The following is a 23,006-nucleotide window of genomic DNA, read 5'->3' as shown; positions in this document are numbered from 1 at the left end:
ATTATGCACAGGCTGCTGATGACTTCAGTTTGCCCTGAAGAATTGTGTCCTCCTTCCTATAAACAATTTCTTTTACTTACAGGCACCTTCTCAGAAAGCAGTAAGGACTTACCTAGCAGGAAAACATGAGCCTGCAGGGTGAGGCATTTCATAAATACCCTTAAGGAAATATTTGATCCTCTGTTAAATAGTGTTCATTATCAAATTATTCCCAAATAGAGAGATATAAAGGATAGTTCCATAGGAAAGGCTTTATTTGGAAAACACCTGTACCAAATCTTTTTTCTTAAGTATGCCCCTTAGCTTTTAAGATAAACAAAGTTTATGTGCAACTAACAGATTCAACTTAATTTTAAATGCAAAAGACTATCTTGAATGCATGGGGGAGTAGGGGTTCAATTTAGTACAGAAAGTAGTTGAATAGTAGTGTAATGTAAAACAGCACTGTTTTGTACTGGTAACATTTTCACATGGTCTAATAAAAATTGCCATTAAAATACCCAGAGTTAAAGCTGAAGAGAAGACATAAGTTTAATGGTATCACAGTGGAATAAAAACAAGTAAGTTGTCAAGGACTACAGAAAGTTTCTACACTTAGTCTTCAAAGTACAAAATACAATAAATACATGAGACTCTTTGTAAAAAGAGGAATCTAAAACTACATTTTCTGTTACAGCACATAATAGTTTGAATACATAGAATCTCTAAGATGCTACAGCTTTTTTAAAAGTTATTGCTAAATGGATCAGTCAGGTGGGTGTCACTGTTCAGATGCACTTCAGTTTAGCTTCTTTAACAAACATTCTGCTTCCAGCAATAAGCAGTTGGGTGCTGTGCATGTACTTGAATTTCTCCCATCTGGAAAAAGCCTTAGGATAAATTTGGACAAAGCCAAGTTTCCTTCAATGGTAAATTGAAAAGGTCCTTGTACTTAATACAGAAAAAAATGTGAAATTCTCTTCTGCCATGTTTGAAGAAACCCAAGTGGGTACTTGAACATAATGGCTTGTTTCGACCAAAGGCAGCAGAATTTCATTTGCTTGCAAGCATTATTTCATCTTGTACAATGCCCTCATCCATTTGCTAATGCATCAATCCTTCATTTGTTTTCAAAGCACATTCTTCATAGCTTTCAAATTACATTGTCATTGAAATAAGTCTCATGATATTGGAACCAACACAAAATGATTTTTTTTTCATAAGTCATCCATGATTAGTACTTCAAGAATCTGGCTTCTGTACTATTTCATGCCAAGCTTCTTTGTCTAGGTTTAATCCTCGGATACAGCTGAGGGTAAAACAGAAATGAGGTTTAAAATTTTATTGCTTTAAAAAGTTAGTTTTTTTAAAGAAAAATAAAGGAACAAAAAATTTCTTTTTGGTGCTATAATGCTAATGTAATCTAAAGTAGTAAAAAAACATGGTTATAAAAACACCCAGGTCACTAACAAATATAAATTTAGCATTCCTAGGCAAGCTTAAAAAAAAAAAAAAATACCAACCATGTCAGTTCAAAAGGAAGGTATTGAACAGCACACAATACATAACTTTCAGCTCTACCCAGGTGGGTGGGCCAGGAAAAGCACATGGCTTTGTAGGTCAAGAGACTTTAGTGTTCAGTGAACTGTAGGATTGTTCCCTGTTTTGCAAAGGGGACTGGAGAGGTAGCAAAATCTGGTTTGCTTTCTCTCTCTCAATGCATATCAACTTTTACATGTGTATCTTTGGGCAAGTTGGAAACATCTGGCTGCAGAAGGACCATGGAACTGTCGGAGCTGTGCTTTACTTAGCAGAGAGTACGTGGCCAGTGCAATTCATTTAACTGCCCAGCCATAAATTGGTACCTGCCACACTGGCCCTTGAGCCACATGCTGTTCACACATTCTGGCCACACACACAAGGGTACAGGGTGACAACTGACAGTGCCAAGATGCTTGGGAAGCTCTTGGCTCCCACTTGCAAGGGCTTTGGGAACAACTACTGTTCTGAAAAGCATGGCTACTGGCATATGAAAAATAGAGGGACACACTTCATACAATTAGGGGAAATGAATTCTCCATGCTCTAAATGGCAATGCATGTCTACAATGTATCTTGGGTTTTTTAGTTCTCCTTAAATGTGCTCTCTTCTCCCTTCAACCAGACCCTGGTTTCTTCTTTTTTCATAGTCAACTAATCATTAAGAGAAAGCCAACAACTCTACCCACAAGGTCTGTCTCAGCCTGCTATGATTTCACCACTAGCAGAGATGAAATTAGTCGGTTATATCACACCTGACAGTGTTCAAAAGATTTCGTTTGCCAGTATTATCTTGCCAGCTTAGGGAGCTAGGGCATCAGCAGGCAGGGTAGAGTACTGATGCAGATAATTTAATCCTTGTTTTTATTCAGTACACCTAACTGCAAAAGGATAAAACCACCATGATATAAATACAACTTAAGAATTTATCAAACTACCAAACATTTTCCTCTGCGCTGAACATCATAGCCTGGATTTCAGCTGCTATATTAAGAGTCCAGTAATTGCTTTTGAGAATAACCACAGAATATTTCAGTGGAAGTACTAGAACAACTGAACAGACACAAGAGTGTAACAGTTAATACTGTGCTTGGGTGGTTTTCCCCCAAGATTCTGTTTGGATTGTGTTGTGCTTACAAGGACAAGTTGTGATCGCTAGATTAAGCTGTTTTGCCCTGGGCTTTTGGGTTTTCTTACAGAAGCACAGATGCTCCTTGTGTTCTTACACACCTGTGCTCAGCTGAGTGCACAAGCTTATGAACAAGTAGCACATGCACAATCCACACTGGGGCAGGCAAAAAATAAAAAAGCTGCTATTTTAACCTCACTGTGCAGGGCTGATGGCTGCTCTCAATTTAGAAATGTTTACTTTGGAGAGGAAAACACTGAGCAGAAGTACTACGTTAGGGAGAATTTTACAGTACATTGTGGGCAGGCCTGACCTGAAAGTGATACAGAAATGAAAACTGATTTTGCATTAGATGCAGTTGCTCTGCAAAATCTAACCAGTTTAAGAGTAAGGATTATCTGCATGAGGAAGGAGGTTCAGCCTCTTTCAAGCATCATAAATCAATCAGCTAAAATTCAGAGTGGTTAATCTTGGAGAACCTTTTATCTCCAGCAGCAGGGCAACTGGATATGCAGAAAAAAGCTTAATGGAACTTTTATACATTTGTCCATCTGCCAGGGTTTTCTAGCAACTCAGCCATGAGGAGAAATATGGGGACATAATTGAAAATATCTTATTTGTACACAGTTGTTTTTAATAAGGTCAGTACAGAAGGTGATGAGAAAAGGAGAGGCCATTCATTTAAATATTATTGTTAAATATTACTTAAAAAGCATAGGAAAAAACAAAAATCTCCCTTTACTTGGCAATGTAATTTCTTTTTCAATGCTAGGAGAACAGATAACCTAGAATTTTGCAGTGTTTATATCTGTGAAACATCCTCAGATCACAAGGTGCACTGTGTATACCGAGACAGGGAAAGACTCATGACTCACTCTTCATGCAAGCCTCAGTTCTTAAGGCCTTTTGCGTCAGTACAACACTTTTTGAAAGATGGGGAAAACCAGTTCAAAAAGAATCATAGAATATCCTGAGTGGGAAGAGACCCACAAGGATCATTGAGTCCAACTCCTGGCCCTTTACGGGACAGCCCCAAAAATCACACCATGAGCCTGAGAACATGCTCAACAAACACTTATGCGCCCATCATGTTTGAATAAAAGGGGTTTTTTCCCTAAGATAGTGAGACAATGTTAGTATGAGAGCCTGCTGTGTACAGCAGGGTGATGACATATGTTGTTCTTTTATGCACTCATCAATATAATCTGTGTTAGGTATCTTAAACAAAGGGTGTTAACCCATTCTGTTCCCCACATGAATACACGGAGAACGTAAACTCCTTCCTCTTGACTTTTAAAATGGCACCTCACCTACATGCAAGAGATATGACGAGTATACAGTGCTTTGTATACTCCACATATTAGGGTGGGGTCTTTTTGACTCTGGAAGTACCAAGGACTCACCCCCAGCAGGTTGCGGGGAACGTAGCCTTCCTTGTCGTTCAGCCGTGCCCACCACCACTCGATTTCATCTTCATCTTCCCGGCGCAGGATGGTCATGCAGTCTCCTTCTTTCATCGAGAGCTCGTCATCGTTCTGAGCCTCGTAATCCCAGAGTCCATAAATCACTCCTTTGTTCATTATACCCATTTTCTCCTGCACTCCTGCAACATTGAAAATACAGAGCTGCTAAATTTAAAATAAATAAATAAATAAGAAAAGAGAAAACAAGTGGAAAGACTGCTTTACTCTTACTGGAGAGCAGTCCAGGAAAAAAATAAAAAAACAATCCAACATCAATTCCTATCACACTTGGCATCTTGTTGCCAGCAGCTTACTCAAAGTCGGTCCTGGAAGAGGTGACTGACTGTGGAGTCAGTCCTTACATACAGCAGATAGAATCCTTCCTTGCGTGTGTTCAAAATATACGAGGCAAATGGGGAGAGCAGTATTGACTGAGAAAAGGTTATGGTTTTGTGTTCACACTTTCTAGACCTAAGTGATGAGCAAAAAAATACTTGTTTGTACTCTTAGTCCATCAGTAATCTTTTTGTCATTTTGATGCTTGTTGTGTCATTTGCTACTCGTGTCACTTTATTTCAGAACCTTAAGATGAGATGCATCTCAGACCTGTATCTGAAAGATTTGTCTGCTACCCTCCAGCTGCTTTTGGTTAACTCAAACACTTCTCAGCATTTCTTAATTTCTGACACTATTTTGATTTTTTTTTTTTAAACACTGACTTCAGAAACACAATTCTCTTAAATTACTTCTACACCAAGGTGTCTTGGAGTACACACATGTCCGGCAGATGTTATTTAAAACTAGCTCATTTTACAGCTGTAGCCAAAAATGAGATACTATTCTTTCTGAACACATTCCTCAGCCTCTAAGCAGCAAAAGGTATCTTAATTGTTATACAAACTTTCTCTTATGTAATTATTTTATTTTAAAATACTGAATCCAACTGAGTTGTTTTGTCTGGCTTTCATATTTCCAGGAGCACACTGTGTAAAAACAACTTGTCATTTCCCTTTTCATCGCTTACCTATTACAACCTATTGTACGGGATTTTTAGCTACATCTGCTAAAGGAAGCATCTGCTCAAATCAAGTTCTTTATTTCTGCATACCAGGTCATCACATAAAATTAAAATTACTTCCACTGCATGATAAGCTCTGCCCAGAGAAACTCTTCTCTTGCTTTGCATTTGGTATAATTACAGGTTTGGCAAAAGTTGTGCTCTGCACTCACGTGGAAGGTAAAACTGAGCCTTAAACATCAAAGCAGACAAACAGAAGAGTCATTCAATGGATCTGGTCTCCTAAGGAGGTATTAAGGGTCACAGGAGGGTAGCAGGGCAAACATGCTCTTAAGAGACAGCACAAGCATTACATCTTAGAAAGTGAAAAATTGCATACTTAAGCAGCATCAGACTTGTCATTTAATCAGCATTGAAGGATTAGTGGTTTTATTTAAACCTACCTGCACTTGATGTTATTCAATATTGGGCACAATTTACAACAAAAAGGGATTAGGTGGATTAAAGAATTACAGCAAGGTTTCTCATCTTACAAATGAGTTTAGAGGGCCAGGTTTTAATGTCATATCTGTTCTGGAAACAGACAGATACACATTCCCAAACTTCTTCTACAGCAAGAAACAGATTTAGCTAGTGAAGGAATTTCTTACTATAATTATAGGCAACCAGAACCAGCCTTAGCAATAGGATTAATACCTAATGGAACAATATGGAACTTCGATAGCTGAACAACCAATATATCAAGAGACACCCTAGTTTCAGTGGTTGCAATTTGGAAAAAAATGGCAATAGGCCCAAGCCTTACAGTCCTTTCATGACCCATTGATAAGTATCTCATATAACACACACAAAAAATCCAAAACCCAACAAAAAACAGAGTATCAAGTGAGACCACCAGATGGTAGGCCCAGAAAGAAAAACACGAACAAAAAAAATGCATTTCTTCATGCTGTATCTAATGAAACCATGGACTTCCTTTCCACAGGAAGATGTGGATTGTTTAACTGAATTTAAGAATTAAACAAATTCCTGAAAGAACTCCCTCAAGGGCTGTTCACCACAAAGATATCATCTCTTAACTCATATCAGAGTTAATGCCAGTACAAAATATTGGACAAGTATTATTAATTTTTTATCTAGTCCTACAATCTTCCTTGGATATTTGCTCTTGATGATCACCCTTAGAGAGTCTGAATACAAAACTAAATGGAATTTTGCTTCACCCATAGACTTTGATGCTAGTTAAGAAGGTTTCCTCCCTTCATAGAGAAAACTATATTTGGCACTGAGAGAGACAGTTTTCAAGCTTAGTGAGGACAGCTGGACAGACTGTTTTGAAATATGCTGGCTGAGCATCTTATAGAAACTCAAATCTCGCTTGTTCCACAAAACCAGAGAGGCAGTATTACAGCTTTTTATGCTGTGTTACATTGCTGTTACACTAACATCTTACAGAGGGATGACACACCAGCTGGTAGGTGCCTACGGGACAAGAACAACATACAAAACAGAGAAAAGTAATTTAAAACCCCATTACACACAAAACATGCAGTAAAGTAATTTAAAACCTCATTGACTAATACTCATCACACCCTAGGGGGAATTCATTCTCTCCATTAAAAGATAGTATCTCTGTAGTCTTATTATTTTAATAAAATCTAAATTTAATATGGGATTTCTTTTTAAATGCACATGAAGAAAATAAGCCAGAAAGCTGAAGTCAAATTCAGTGCTTACTAATCTCCATCAAGGCAGAAACTTGGCAATACCTTTCCTGGTTCTAAAGTGCACATTAGGAAATACTCTTCATTCAAAGTCACCAGGTAACAGGTATGAACTGCCTACTGAGGTATCTGTATACTATATATACCTTTGTTTTTATGTAAAAGAAGTACTTATGTGACAAGATTCACCTGACTGCTACCTCACACCAGTGTATCTGTCAATGCACACACTTAACTCAAAGTTTTTGATGTAGGAAAACCTTTTGTTACTCAGATCTCCTCCACAGGTTGGATGTTATGAAGTTGGTCTCAATGGAACTTGTTCTGTGACAGCAACCTGGCTAAAACCTCTCTCCTTCCAAGAGGAACCTGAAGCATGGGCACACAACCCAAGTGTAAAACTTACCCCTCCTCATGCAAAAATGTACTGAAAAGTGCCAGGTGAGCCCCTAGCACTTGCCAAAACTCAGTGATGGCACCTACCATATAAGAACTGGGAGCACTGTGTGTAGCCTTCCTCCATCTCCTCACACTTGTCCGCAGCCGTCTGCATGTCGCTGTAGGTCATGGCAAACACAGCCGCGCCCGACTCCACCAGGAACTTACACACCTGCACGTTATTGCAAGAGGCTGCACAGTGCAATGGGGTCCTGCAAGGCAAGAAGAGAAGATGACACTTGGCTTATACTGCTGATGGCAGCGCTCAGAGACCCTGGGAGCAAACCACATTCACGTGTGACCTCCAGCAATCAGTAATGCAGCACTGAGGGCTTCCCACCAAAGCACTCAACCCAGGATGTCAAGAGCAATCGCTTTTCACAGATAACGGGAGCCATCGAGAGCTGCTTGAGCCCTAAAGCTAGGTTTCCATACAGATCTCTAGTTATGCTACCTTTTATAGTCCATTAACATTCTGAGAACATTCATTAAGGCAATAACAATTAAAAAATTAATCAGAATTAAAAAACCCACTCAGAAATCTTCCTGACATCATGCCTCTTACAATCTAGACAGTTACTTCAAGATTGGACTTTGTGCAGGTAATTGGGGTAACCACTAAGGCTGAATAAAGATGTTTGTTGTCCCTCAGTCTTAGGCCTCAGATACTTTTGTTATATGCAGAAATAATAGTAAAATCACTGCCTCCTGCAGTAGCCTTTTGTAAATAATCTCAGCAACCTGTGAGAAGGATTTGTAGCCCATTATGAGTTGCAAGCCTCATTAGCAGGCTGTAGTTTTCCACTTTGTCCAATACTCAGACAAAACAAAACAAAGAACTGAGAAGAGTTTGCAGGGGTAGATACTGTCCAGAGCACATATAAGTTATGGGCTATCTCACAGAGAGGACCACCGGGAATTTCAGCATAAGGCTCATTATGCATAAGCTGTCTTAAGTATCTCAAACACAGCAGTTTCCTAACAACTGCACCCACCCTACCAGGCCTCAGACGCAGTTTTTTCATATGGGGAATATCAGTATAAATCTCCCTATTTTCCCCTCTGCACAGTCTCATGTGATGCCCCACACAGAACTGCTGTTGCTCTGCTGTGGAGAAGTCATTGCCAGCTCCACAGGAGCAAAATGAGGGATATTGTGAGGGACCTGCAGCAGCCCCCGTGCCATGGCTCTCTTGTGGAGAGCATCTTCAAGGAGCCACTCAAAGAACTCATTACCATCCATCGCTATCTGCTGCATTCACGTTCACCCCAAACTGCACCAGGAACTTGACGATTTCCGTGTGCCCAGCGCACACAGCGTTGTGCAGCGCAGTAATCCCTTCATCATTGGGCATGCTAGGATCTTCAACCTGCTCAGACAGAAAGGAACCATTCACATTCTAGTGAAACTCTCTAGAACAAACACCTCTTCACATATAAAAGTGAGTTGTCCTATTCTGAAATATGAATTTGAGACATTTCTAGGAAGGACATAAGCAACAGGCAGAAGACTATAACAACGGCCAGTTTTGCAACAAAACTCATATATAAGTTTGCAGTGTCCTTTTAACAGTGAAAACCTAGAGTGGTTCAGAGAAACAGTATCTTGATAACTCAGAAAAAGTACTTTTAACAGATTTCTGATATTTGCCCATTTAACTGTGAGCAAATTTCACGTGGATTTTGCTTATCAAGTTATCTAATACCACACAATGTGGGGATGAAACACTACATAAGAAATGAGAAAAAAGTTGCCCTGCAAATTTACAGTCTTGATGCTAAATGCCCACTGTGGATTTAACACACTTAAAGTCGGCCTCCAGGTATGATCACTTATGACCTATTAGGACTTATGTCCTCAAGGACAGATCTAGGTTGTGCACTATTCTTTTAGCTTCCCCAGTCCAGGAAAGCTTCAACTTCCCAGTTTTGAACCAAGATTGCTATTTCTTGTCTTGCAAGTTAGCATTTGTACCTCATAAATTATTCTCTGCACAAGGTCAAACTCCCCCTCCAAAGATGAATCCAGAAGCAATGCAAGGGGATTGAATTTCACTCTCATTCCATGCCCAATTCTCTCAGAGCCAGTCTTACGCAAGTTTGTCCTCTTCCCCTGTGAAAAGATAACAAGTTATAGGCATTTTTTTCCCTGGGAAAAACAAGAATACAAAACTGCTTATTTGGGAATGACAGTAGAAATGATCAACTAAAGCACTGTTTAATATGAAATTTATACTGTTTTCTACCAATTCTCTGATACATTATGAATATATTATGTTAGACATGCTACGAAAGACCTCTGCCTTTATCTCCGGACAAGGTCACTGTTCAACTTTAAAAATAGAAGTCACCTTGATCAAACATTAACAAAATACAAAAACTCCCAAATTCCTGAAGATCAGGGAAAAGCCTCTTTTTTTTTTTTTTGTTTTGACAATTTTAGCATCAACTCTCACAGCTGTTACACAAACCAAGCAGCACACTCCACTTAACTTAACCGATGTTAAGTTCCTAAAGTTTTTGTAAGTTCAGCAGAGGTTAGCAGAAGGAAACAGTTACAGAAAGTGGTTTTGCAAAGAATATAGAACCAAGTGCAGAAATGGTTTAGATGCTCCCATTGATACTGGAAACCAAGCATTTCTATAGCTGAGTTTGTACTCTTTCCTTCAGAGAACATGCACCCAGCATTAGCTCAGCGCTCGCCCCAGCTGGCTGTGCAGCAGCAATAAACACTATTCATGAGGGTATGTAAATTTCTGACAGATGTCCAGGCAGAGATGAATAGAAATTACTCACATTTTGCAAGAGCAAACACGTGAAGATAAGAGATATAAGAAGAGATTCCCAGAAAATACTCTTCTGCCTGTTGATTTATACATAATATCAAAAGTACAGGCTTTTTAAAGAAACAGCCTGTCAGCACAACCCAAGTATTTAAATATGAAATCAAGAAGTTGGGCTGGTTTCTTCTCATCATTGCAGAATTATTATAAAGCCAACTAGAAATGAGTTCTCACAATTTAGGAAATCCTACCACTCAAGTTTCCTTGTAAAAGGGAACAAGAAGAAAATCTTTAAAGCACGGAAACATGCCATGTCTATTCTATGCAGAAATTACAAGGTTAAAAAGCACATTTAAAGCTTTTAACTGCCCTGCACTGAAGATACAGTGGAAAAAACCACTTCCATGCATCAAGTTATTAAAATTGTATTCGTGATAGGTTTTTAAAGAAAGTCTTTGAAAAACCAAAAACATAAAACATTCTGTTATACAGCACTAAGATAACATCACACCACACACAGAGAAAGAAATTTCCAAAATAAACAAGACAATAAAAATGCTGCCCACCCTTAGCCCCAAGAGACTCCATTTTGATGCAACTTGAGAAAAGACTGATGTTAAATTAGGTTCCAAAGAAATTCAGAAAGCATTCATGAGAAGAAATGCATATAGCTGATGTCTACAAATGAGCTTTCAAAGTAAAACGAAAGAGGTTGGTTTCTCCATATTTTTCAAGCAAGGCACTTTTCAGATAAACAAATGCAATCCAGGATTAAGATAATTAGTTTCCAGCTCTTAGCAGTAGTGGGAAATGCCTGTGAAATCTGTATCTGTACCTCAAGGAAAAAAATCAACTTTAATTTCTCTTAAAAATGAAGTAAAAATTGGATGTAGTAGGTAGATTTCTATAAGGAATATTCTTTACAGTTCTGAAGAATTTTACTTTTTGTATATCAGATTCCATTTGAAACTTTTCATTATGTCATTAATTCTAGAGACAACAGAGGCTTTTCATTACTGTCATTCAGTCTGGAGATAAGACCATCACACAAATAGAAGAGATACCCACAGAGAGACTTCTAGACCATTTTTGTGACTGTTGTCCCATATCTGCTTAAGGTCTACAACACAATGCACAGAGTTTATTGCAGAGCTTGAAATGACTTATTGACAGGGCACCCAAGTTATAAACTAACTAATACTTACAGGAGGCAAGGAAAACTGTCCAGTAACTTCAGGAGGCCTCATATTGAATGAGTCCTCTCCCAAACTCTCTGGTTCCCCTGATGGATAGGGAGGTGGTGGGTATGGAGGATATTCTTCCATGTATACCTCCAGTGGCAGTGGAGCTTCTAGGCTTGGTTCTTCTGTTTTCGGCTGAGTGAGTTCATCACTGTCTGATACAGCCTCAGGAACAGGGTCCAAAGGTATGGAGGGAAGAACAGCTTCACTCTGATCTGATGGTGTGTTTTCTGTTTCCTCAGCAATAGCTGGTTCTGGTATAGAAACAGATGTTTCTTTTTCTGTTTCTGTGCTTAGATAAGGATTTGGGATTTCTGTTGGGCTTTCAGGACTGGCAGCTGATGCCGTCTGTTTGGAGGGATGTGATGGAGCTGAGATAGTCTCCATTGCAGCCAGAGTGGTCCTCTGATACAACAGCTTCTGAATGTTGGGGCCATTAGGTCCCTCTGGCTCAGTAATAGAGCTACGTTTCTTCAGTGGTCTGGGTGCATTGGACAGCTTTTTCCGTAGTGCTTCCAGATCGGCATCACTCTGGTTGCGGTATGGATTGGATAAGAAAGGCAGCAGTTTGGTCGGGCTAAGAGGACGGGGAATTCGCTCTGGTTCGTGATTCTCATGAGCAGAGGCTGTTGTTTCCATCTCAGGCTCTGGGCTGCCTGGTTTGCCTTGGAGGTTTGAGTAGACATTCTCCGTCTGCGGCAGCTGATTCTGTACACCAGCTCCTGCCATCACAGGCTTGCCATACACTGCGTAGCAGTTCAGAAGGGTAGGGGGGGGAAAAAACAAGTTTTAATGTTTTATCAGCAAGAAAATAACAAAGAAAAAAGGTGAATTAGGTTGTGTATTCTTTATGTAGGGCAAAGAAGCAGAATAATACAATCAACTGAACAGAACTAATCTGGCAACCAGGTTTACCATTAGTTATCTTGCAAATGCAAGGCAGACAATTTACACCTTTTGTTAACACTCACATACAGCACGGAAGATCCACTTAGGATTCTTACAGCAGCGCTCACCCGCTTAATTCCCCTGAGGAATAGCTTTACACCCACAGACCAGGTGGAAAGTACAAGTATCTGAGGTTTATCAGATAGAAGAGAGGCAGAGAGCCACATGCTTACCGCTTGGGAAGTGCGGTCCCCTGGTCTGCGCCCTCGTCAGGGCACTCTGCACTGCCTGCTGGAAGTTCTTCCCAGGAGTCTGCTGTTGTGTGTACATGCTATAAATTGAACTTGCAGCCACAGTTTGAGGCTTTCGAAATGGTGGCTGTGAAGTCTCTTTGGCTGGCTGAGGAGTAAAAGGCCTCACAGCTGCTGCTGGGGGACTCTCCTGTTTGGAGGAAGGAAGAATTTGATCCTGGCTAGAGGAAGAACCTGCAGGAGGTACTGAAATTCTTTGCTGTATCTGCTGAGAAGGATGGGAAGGCTGCTGTGTCACTGGTTTTTGCTTGTTCCCCATAGCTACAATAGCCAAAGGCAGCTTCTGCAGGTTTCCATCCAGCTTTGTATCAGAAGGTTGCAAATGACTGGTTTGACCAAAGTAAGGCAAGTTTATCTGTTTTGGTTTAGTGGGGACAGGTGGTGGCACCTTTGTTACATTTTTATTGGTTGTCTGAAAGACAAAAAAAATTTAATTAAGATAAAACAGTAAAACATAGTTCACAATTCTGCTGTGAAGGATCAAAGAGCCTCAAAGAAGAACACAGTATCTAGTATTTCTACTGTTGCTGTAATACTGTTTACAACATCATTGGAAACACTAAGAGACTGCTTGAAACATTTTATCATCATTGTTGTTTATATAATAGTTTGAACCCATTTTCTTTAATTCTTTCTGTAACAGCTATGTTTAAAACACCAAGCAATGGCAGGGCACAGTATTTTCTCTCTAGAGATATCAGAGACACTTAGTAGCATCTGTAGGCAAGAGGTTGTTTTCCAACAAAGTACTTGTCATCCCCCAGTTCTGTTACTTCTCCCTTACCTCATCAAATTGTGCTCTTGTGTCAAAATTTAAGTGGGAAGTCTTGCTGTAATCAAGCATTTGAAGGACACTGTTGCATTAAACAGTGAAACAAGTGTGTAAATGATTTTTAAAAACCCATGCAAATGCTTCTGCACATCCATTCTTTGGGGGGAAAATACACACATACACCCTAGTACAAGTAATACAGCCATTTTTATGTATTAAGCCAAAATGTAGATTTCCATCACAGTGACTGTTAAGAATGATTTTTGAGTTACCAACTGCCACTAGAAGCCTAAAAGAAAGACTTTTTTCCTTAGAAGCAGTCTTTTAAAAGATGACCTAGGTACTTTCGAGAGAGCTTTCTGACAGCACTGTTTGAAAAGCCGCGTAATCCCTGTTGGATGGAAAGTTTCCTGCATACCTGTGCTTCTCGCAGGAGATCTTCACTGCTCTGGTTCTTCCTCAGAGTGCCGAGCCCGGCAGACTGGTCCACAGAATCAAACATTGAGAACGGACGCACCTTCTTCTCTTTGTCTCGTAAAAAGGTTTCTCCTTCAGCTGTTAGAGAGAAGACGACTTTCAAAAGTCATCTTTGCAATATTCACCACAGTGTACGCAAGGGATGTTTTTTGCATCCATCTTTCCCCTGCACTAAGAACCCCGTGGCCTGCCAAATGAACAGGAGCATGTAGGGAAGGCATTACTATCTATCTACTTCACCTGAAGTGAGTGGTGGGTTTGGTTTCTTTTTAAAATCCCTGCAACACCATATTAAGGACTATATGGCAATATGGTTTTTTTGTGCTTTCAAATGGATTCTCAGTATTTACTGAAGCATTTAGAAGAGACAGATATCATCAGCTAGATTCTCCATATTTTAAAATTAGCCAAACACACGAGAACATACCTTGTCCTTCATTAGTCACAATTCCTTTTCCTGAAGTCAAGGCTGATCCTTGGCTAATATGATTGTCTGCATTTGAACTATTCCAGTCAGGGGCAGACAGAGAAGGTTTTGCACTGGGGACCACAGAAACTAGGAGAGAACAAGCGGAAGAGATTAAGCTAAAATAGTAGTTTTTATTGACTTATTTATTATAGGTAGGCAGGTTTTTTTAAGAATCAGGTGTAGACAGTATGCAAGTATCCCATACAGGTTAACTGCTATAAATCCTGTCACTATAGATTTTCATTTGTTTGTTTTAAAAAGAGAATGCAAACCAAGTTCAGAAACAACTATCAAAGCAGCAGCAAAACTATTAGTCCTAGAACACACCTGCATCTAGAGCATTCGAAAAAGAAGCTTCTCTAGATTGCCTTCTTTCCAGTTGGTAGGAAACTTTCTTTGAATATTTGCAGTAAGTTAAAAGTGACACTGTGGTTAAGGAAGTATGAAAAACACATACTGTGCAAACAAAAACATGATGCTTTAAAGCACAGACAGGCCCTGCCAGTGACATCCAAAACAGTAGAAAAATCATCTGTGTGTTTATTGCAGAGGTACTGCAATAAAGGTGATCTTTACATTCACTAGAGTAGACATACAGCTCTGCAAAAATCACTAAGGAAATGTTTCAACTTGCTATTAAATACTCCAAATTCTCTCTACTAAATTCTAAATAATCTAATACAATAAATAATGTTAAATTCAAACAGTAAAGATAAGCAGCAGCATAAAAGTTCCATTCTGACAAAGTACCAAAAACTCTAACAATGCAGTCATTTTGCCTAAATGCTAAAAATTAAGAAGTGATGTTTCAGTTCAAATAGCTCACCACCACACATTCCTCTAGAAAAAATTCTGTATGATCTAGAGCTAAAATTACACTCCAGTGTTTTAGGATCAGCAAACCAGATAAAATTAAACAATCCTCCACTCTCCAATACAGCAAGAGACACTCATACTGCTTTTGTGCAATGGTTACTTTAATAATACCTGCCAAAACTGGAGATGGAAGGAAGGAGAAGAAAAAAAAAAAACAAACCAGAACTATTTTAAAAGCTCAGTCTATTTTTTCCTTTTCAGAAAATCAGTGTTTCTCTTCTCTCCCAAGTGAAAAGTGAGTCTTCTCCCAAGACAGCACAGAAGAGATATTTGCAACTCTCTAGTTTCTCCACACTTCTCTCATGGAACTGAACTGTCTCTCATAGGAGAAACCCACAGAGATAAGCCAAGCAAATCTCCATTAGTTCTCCAAGTAGGAGAGGCCAAGCCTCATGTCATCAGCAAGTCAATAACTTTATTGCTATTTCTGTGCTACGATCAACTGCCTGCTTTGTAATATTTCTTGTAATGCTGATTAATCCTTTACATGTGTCATTTCCAAAATGCATGATCAAAAACTTGGCTTTACTAGTTTTTAAATCCAAGCACCAGGTTGTTACAGGTATGTCTTAAAACTGCCTCTAGAAACTCAAACACAGACTGGTGTATAGTTTTTAGCAGAACTTCCAAATAAATAAAAAAATAATTAGTTTACAGAAAAATCCTCCTACATTCCACAGTGTAAAACAAATCAAATTGCTCACTAAGAGAATTACTTCGTTATAACACTATTGTTATAACATTTATAATGATACAAATCATATATCCTCAGTGCTTATAAAATGTATTCATTGGTGCAAAAAAAAAAAAAAAAAATTGCAAATAGTAAGACTGACATCTCAAATAACACTTTGCTCTAAAACAAACACCAAAACAGAGCTGTTAGGTAAAACAAAACATGCCTGGATAAGAACTATTAATCATAAGCCATTACCTGCAGGAGCTTTAGCTTGTGAACTGTTCCCAGCTCTCATGTTGGGCAGAGTTTGTGTTTTTAGAGGACCATCAGGTACCTGCAAAGCTTGTGTCCCATCTGAAAATGCTGGTTTCACCAAAAGTTCAGGTCTGGAAGCAATACGTGGCATAGTAGAGGACTGGATATAGGGACCTACTGCTGCCACTCGACTTGGAGCAGAAGACACTGGCTGGGGCAAATTCCCATCTGAGGAAACCTTTGGGAAAGTAAAAGAAGAAAATGTAAAGAATTTTATGCTGCAGTATCCATAATCAGAGCTTGAAACAAAAGTCAAAAAGGAGAGAACAAGTAACAAATGATACTCCAATATTAAAAATGCTTTTTTGAAAAAGCAAGCTTTAAGAATTATAAACCTGAGGTAGTAATACCAAAAAAAAAACCCTAAAAAAAAAAATCCGTGACAGCATAAGAAGATTTCTTGTCTGTAAAGAGTAAGTAGGTTAACACTAATGTACCATGAAAAGGACTTTAATAATACAAGACTTCCTCTACATATGGATAAAGATGACAAGTCTAGCGTCTGAACAGCCCTCCCCACAAGCAAGTTTTTACTTCAGACTGTACAGGCAACAAATAAAATTAATGTTTTTGTTATTGCATATCCCACACTTACTGGTACATTCTCTTTCTGTTGCAGAGCTGCCTTTTTCTTCCACAGACGCTCTCGCAGCTCATTAACACGCTTATCCATGACTGCCACCTCCAAGTTGCGCTTGTTCAAACACTCCCTCTGTTGCTGCAGCTTGGCATTCTGCTCCTGGTTCAGTTTGTTCCTCAACTGAATAAATTCACAAAGCAGTGGGGGAGGAGGAGAAAACAACAAAAATAAAAACAAATTAACTTTCAGGATAGGGGACGGGGATCTGTTACAAAGAGAAAAGCCTTTTAAAAAGTCAAGTCATGTTTTCTCTCCAGAGAAAACGTTGGTTAGTCTCCAGAACTGCAGAAAGGAAAGGTATATACACAATGTGCTCCTTCCTCTCTTTACGTTGAACTCAGCACAACTAATCCCCCATCCTCAGCCCTCAGCCACACGCAGGTCTGTCAGGAACAGGAGCAATAGGATTTCTTTCCAATATGGTAAGAAACAACCCAACCAACTTTTAAGCCCTTAAGAATTGTGGGTCACAAGCTGGCTTTCCATTACCTGCAGCTCCTTGTACAGGCGGTCGAGCTCAGCTACAGCCGACTGGTTGTCGTGGTAACCATCAATTCGGCCGTTCTTCAGCATCTCCAGTTGCCTGGTGAGCTCCTCCACTTTTGACACGGCCAGCACCAGCTCGCGCTGCTTTTGCTGGAACAGGCTGTTCATCTGTTCAATCTCCTCCACTGGAAAGAACGAGGGAGCACAATAGCTGCCCTGAGAAACAGCCGAGCGTGGGCCGCTTCCAAGGCAGCGGTTAAGGGGACAGAGAGTGCCCTGCCGGCCTCCAGAGCAGGGCTGCACAGAGCCAAACCAGCCCTTCCTCTGAGCATTTGCAAAAGAAAACTCACTAGCATGATTATGTAAATTTGGTCTACTTAGAGCACTGATGGGGAGGAAAAAAGAACACTTCTTTTACTTTCTGAAGTATGGAAACAAACAAAACCACACTCCCAGACTGAATTAATCTGTAGAAGCCTAAATTCACTGAAGGCTGAATTCAGCAGGAAGACACTCACTCAGCCACAAGGCATATGAAGACGCTCACTCAACCACAAGGCATATTTATGATATTTAAAACTCTAAATTTAAGTCATAAGAAGTCAGTGACAAAACATTCAAGCTGTTTTATTAAACAAAGACTCAGAAGGCTTTTTAGAGTCTATTACAAATATCTGTCATCAGCTGCTCCCACTGCCAAAACTGTTCTATTATAGAAAAAAGTTTAAAAAAAATCAGTAAGAATTCAAAGTACCACCAAGACTAGACCTGTTGGGGACGGTGCAGAAAAACAGATTCACATGCTCCAGTATCTTGTGCTACTCTGCTATCCTTCTCTGCCTTTAAACTCATGTTTATTTTGTGCAACAGAACCCAAACAGAAAGTGGATTCTCCCCATAGAAAACCACTTTTGCTTTATCTGTAAACCACAATGCCTCCTACTAAAACAACATATTTATATTTTACCTTAACAAACCAATATATTTTCATTTGAGTCAGGCTGGAAATAACAAGTTCTGCACAATATGTATGTATAGAGGATGAAAAGGTAGGCAGAAGAATATGTGTGAATATTAAGTCTGAAATAAATATTTAATGTTGCATCAACATGCTGAACTACAAGCACTCAACTAGTACTGTAGCAAGCCAGACTGTGGTCAGATTCACATAATTAAAAAGGAAATATGCTGCCAATTTGGCTATTAAATTACCTCTCACATAAAAGGCAACATAGGTATCAGGCAAAGCTTTGTTACAGGCCAAGAAAATAACACTCTAGATGTGTAGGGTATTGACATGAAGGATGGAAAAAGTTACTGTGGTACACAAAGGTATTCAAGTAAGGAAAAAACCTACACTGTAATTAAAGAGCAGACACGCTAGGTTTGAAAATATAGGGTGCTCTTAGGGGATATTTTAAAACACAGTAAGAAAATAGATTTTATTCTACATCATTCATGAGTTTTCTTGGTAAATACAATATGTGAAATTGTTAAGATCAACATTTCCTGGAATGCTGTAAATAACTCACCTGAATCACTGAAATCACCAGAAATTTTAGAGTTCCAAGAACTGCACTTCCTGAAAAATCATAGGCTACTTTCCCCAAGCAGCAACTCACCTAACTTCCCATTGCTGAGTCTTTTCTGCTCCACGTGGCCTTTCAGCGCTCTCACTTTTTTAAGTTTGGCTTCTTGATTCTCAGCAATTTCCTTTAATCGCTTCAGTTTTTCCTGTTCAGCAGCTTGCTGTTGCTGTCGCTGATCTTGCTGCTTCAGGAATTTCAGACGTTGTTCCTGCAGTCAAGACAAGGATTTTTTAACTTATTTTTTTTTTAGATGAAGTTACAGTAAGGTACTGAAAAAAAAAAAAAAAGTCACCACAGCAGTTCAGATCAGCTTCAGCCCAGTATCCCAACTTCCCAAAATGTCAAGGGAAGTCTGAGAGAACAGAGCAAACGTGAACCTGTTCACATACCGAACACAAATATGTCCCAATGGTTATAAGTGGAGAACTGCATGCTGTAGTACAAGAACCCACTGAAACAGAGGTGGTATCCATGTCTAACAGCTCCCAGTAATTTTTTCATCCATGAAATTGCTCAAAACCCTTTGAGGCTTAAGAAAAATTTTAGCATTCACATTCCATGACATTTGCCTATTTCATTTAATCTGAGTTGCAAGAGCTAGTGACTATTTCCTCTCTACCTTCTCCATGCTACTTGTACTTTACAGATCTTTAGAATATGTCACATTTAAAAAACTGTAAGTCATGCTGGAGAATATTAGACATTCTTTACAAATACCTTTATATAAGGTATTCCATAAATTATTGGTATTTTTCATCACTATTCGTGATTTTACTAGTTCTGCTAAAACCTCTGTGAGATGGGGAATGACTGCACACCAAAGCTCTGAAAATATACTGTCTCCTGATAATGATCACCACTATCACAACACAGTTAATTCAGGACATGGGAAAACCTTCATAGTGACCTGGCCCCCATTTATACAACAGATATCATCTTAGTGGAGAGGATCCTTCTGCCTCTCCAAGAGTATAAGAGTAAAATGTGTTATCATTTTCTATATATACATGTATCTAATTTAGACCTAAAAGAAACCATTAGACCACCAGATCACCTATAGAGAATTCCTTTAAATCACTGGCCATTATTCATGGCTTCCAGTTCTGGAGATATGTTGTTCCAAGACAGCAGAACTATTAAGACTTTCCCAAGCACCCACTAACAGCCAAGACTACCACTGCTTACTAATATTAGAACTCCACAATTCCTCAGAAAAAAACAAAAAACCAAAAAAACCCCAAACAAACAAACAAAAAAACCACCCAAAAAAAATCACCAGTCATATTTAGAAAACAGTGCACTTTGAATAAAAAAGGCAGAGAAAAAAGTGAGCTCGTCTTCCGGAGAAAACTAGGCAGCACCTACAGTGTATGTACTACTTTAGAGTTACTCCCACGCAGGAAAATGTCAAAAAAAAAAAAAAAAAAAAAGATATTACAGCTCATGTCTAAAAAGAAAGTGTATATTTCCTCCCTCGGGATCTATTTTTAATATTGCATCTGATTTCAGAAGGCAGGAAAGAGGCAATGGAAAGTCTCTCTGAAGAGGCGTCCAGGAAAGCAGGTTTATTCCAGAGAGTGACATTAAATGAAAAATTCTACCACTGGGACACCCACAAGGCTACTCTTCACAAACCACAGGCAGCAGCCACCTACCTGATGGGTAGCTATCCAGACTCAACTCTTTCTTTTTTTAAGCCCTGTACAACTCCCTTTACAGTAAATACATATCATGTTCCTATTTCTTGTTTCATATATATATAGTGGCTATAAGTGTTATTTATAAGACCAAGGTGTATTGCCATCACCTTGTGAGTGAAACAGACAGTTGTGAAAGTTTAGGCTTCTCCTATATTTAATACATCTCAGCTGGAACTGAGAAGAGGGCAACTATTCTGCCTTGGCAAATTAAACAAGGCAGAATGGGTATTAACTGTGCTGCTGAATTTCATGTGAAAACTCTAATTGCTTGGTTGATTGACCACTTTCTTACATTACAGTTGCACCTTTGTCATACCTGTTCTTACCATAAAGCAGAAATAAAGTTTTATTGGCTATTTTGATAGGCCATAACATCACTTAGGTGCTGCAGAACCATTGGAAAGCCACAGTTTGAAGCATTTCCCCAAGACAAAAGTTACTGAAGGCCAAAGGAACTGAACAAGATGCTAAAGACTGGGACACACACAGAGCTGATGTCAAAATGAGAGGGAGATGGAGCGTGTGACATAGGAAGAGGAGTGAGACCAGATCCTCAAACCAGACTTCTTCACCAGTAAAGCACATTCTGAAATGCACAGGAACTCATCCACCCAGACAGACAAACTCTCTTCAGGACAGGCTCACATTCAATGATTCTCTGCCAAAAGCAGCATTTTCTGTTATATTTTCAAGAGTAGTGTGTACCAACAACACTTAAGTCAAATAGCAACTCTGTGCCACTATTCCGCAGATGCATTCAGAGTATTTTTCTCTCTACACAGTTCAGGAGCACCCTGTGTGCTTTCATTAGCTTTTCTGTTACTGTTCTGCAAGTATTCTATAAATCAGTGTCCTAGTTACTTTTATCACATACGTGCCATCTATTCCAGAGAGCTGCCCCAGGAAACCAGGCACATTGAACTCTATCAGGAGAAGGCGAGATATCATTGCAGGACAGCATCACATTATATCCTGAGACAAAAGCCTTGTTCAGTGATCAAACTGGTGAATTGCTGGTCACCACATGGAGCACAAATAAAGCTGACAGAGCCACCAAGATGAATGACAACACATTAATGTTATGTGCTCTATCCTTTTAGGAAGCTATAGGGTCACTTCTATCACTGGCATTATTTTAGTGTTTTACTACTAGGTATTTGCATAGATTGACTTTCAAATTTAAAAACAGGCAGCCAAAGAAAGGGCTGTGGTTATAAGAGGTGAAAAAGCACAAATTCCCAACCCTCTCTCTACCTCACGTGACTCTTACTACACCTTTGTTCCTGGCTGTAAACAATCTAATTCCAAACTCACCTTGTTAGCCAGCATTTGCTGTTGAGCCTCAATTTGTTGCTGCTGGCGGGATGCCATTTCCTGAAGTTCAGCCAGTGTCATGTCCATCCTTGGAGCACTCACCTGTCAAAGAAAACCCAAAGCATTTTAGGTTTAGAATTTTTAATATGGCTAGTATGTAACTCAACAGAGCTACTGCAGAAAAGTAAGACAAAAGTCTTTAAAAATAAAACCCACTGAATATCCAATAAAATAATTCAAAATGCCACCTTTTAATAGTAAAAGAATAGATACTTTTAAGCTCTTATGCATGTGTAGCCCAATTCAGCAACTCACAAAGGATGACATCTCTTGGAACATTAATATTTCTAGCAAAATCCCAGCAGCATTTTAAGGAGGCATTTCAGAGCCCTTTATAATTAAGCTCAGCATGAATCAGCTTTGACTGACTGAGCCCAGAATGCTCAGCACATGGCAGGATAGATCTGTGGTCGTAGGTGGATCACTGCAATTCAACGTAAGTCAAAGAAAATGGAAAGTTTAAATATAGTTGGGCAAGGGGGAAACACCACTTTAAGACAGAACTATTATTAGTTATCCGTTCACACGTTTTTGAAATCAAGATTCAATCTCATATCCATAATTATATCTTTCAGAGCGAGAAGAAATGTCAGACAAGGAATTCAATGCGGAAAGACTAAATGATCTCATCTTGAAATCTGGAACTAGGAAATCTCTGACACAAAACCGAGAGACAGAAACATTAAACTCAAGTGGCATGAGAGAAAATTTTTGATGGGAGTAGAGGAGGGGAAGTATGCTGAATTTGCTGCTCTGGCATCACCTGTACAAGCAGAGAGATGGTAGCCTACAGATCTCAGTGACATCTTAAAAACAGTAAGCCAGGATGAAAACTGCTAGAGGCTTTGTGTCAATTTTAGAGCAGTCATTAGCAACCTTTCCAAAATAATCTCTTAGTTTCCATGGTAGGATTTGCACCATTATCTCTAAAGAGGGGAAGCCTCCAGTGTCACTATACTGGCCACTGCATCAAGGACTTACTCCATTCTCTATTCTTCGATCACCAGGCACTTTCACACCATTTCTTTTGAAGGCTGGATCTTGAGACCTTTGTCCAGTCCCTAGACAGAAATAGTCAAAGATGGTAAGGTATTTTAAGATTTTTCTTATCCTTTTA

At 39.2% G+C, this 23,006-nt stretch overlaps 1 protein-coding gene across 2 annotated transcripts in view; it reads right to left on the bottom strand.

Moving 5' to 3' along the window:
- Positions 1-233: 233 nt before the first annotated feature.
- TP53BP2 (tumor protein p53 binding protein 2) overlaps positions 234-23,006 on the bottom strand; it is a 49,469-nt gene continuing 26,696 nt past the window's right edge. For both annotated transcript variants that reach the window (XM_064648115.1, XM_064648116.1), the window contains exons 4-18: positions 22,871-22,950; positions 21,830-21,931; positions 18,849-19,023; positions 17,230-17,411; positions 16,696-16,860; positions 16,041-16,278; positions 14,189-14,317; positions 13,703-13,839; positions 12,435-12,924; positions 11,278-12,059; positions 9,265-9,402; positions 8,526-8,659; positions 7,335-7,501; positions 4,050-4,249; positions 234-1,288 (exon numbers count right to left, since the gene is read on the bottom strand). In XM_064648115.1, coding sequence (XP_064504185.1) covers positions 1,247-1,288; positions 4,050-4,249; positions 7,335-7,501; positions 8,526-8,659; positions 9,265-9,402; positions 11,278-12,059; positions 12,435-12,924; positions 13,703-13,839; positions 14,189-14,317; positions 16,041-16,278; positions 16,696-16,860; positions 17,230-17,411; positions 18,849-19,023; positions 21,830-21,931; positions 22,871-22,950 — 3,161 coding nt within the window. In that variant the 3' untranslated portion in view covers positions 234-1,246. The remainder of the gene's footprint in view (positions 1,289-4,049; positions 4,250-7,334; positions 7,502-8,525; positions 8,660-9,264; positions 9,403-11,277; positions 12,060-12,434; positions 12,925-13,702; positions 13,840-14,188; positions 14,318-16,040; positions 16,279-16,695; positions 16,861-17,229; positions 17,412-18,848; positions 19,024-21,829; positions 21,932-22,870; positions 22,951-23,006) is intronic.

The sequence above is a fragment of the Pseudopipra pipra genome, chromosome 3 (assembly GCF_036250125.1).
Source record: "Pseudopipra pipra isolate bDixPip1 chromosome 3, bDixPip1.hap1, whole genome shotgun sequence".
NCBI classification, from domain to species: domain Eukaryota; kingdom Metazoa; phylum Chordata; class Aves; order Passeriformes; family Pipridae; genus Pseudopipra; species Pseudopipra pipra.
The sequence above is the reverse complement of the archived record's forward strand: the minus strand, read 5'-3'. Positions and strand labels throughout refer to the sequence as shown.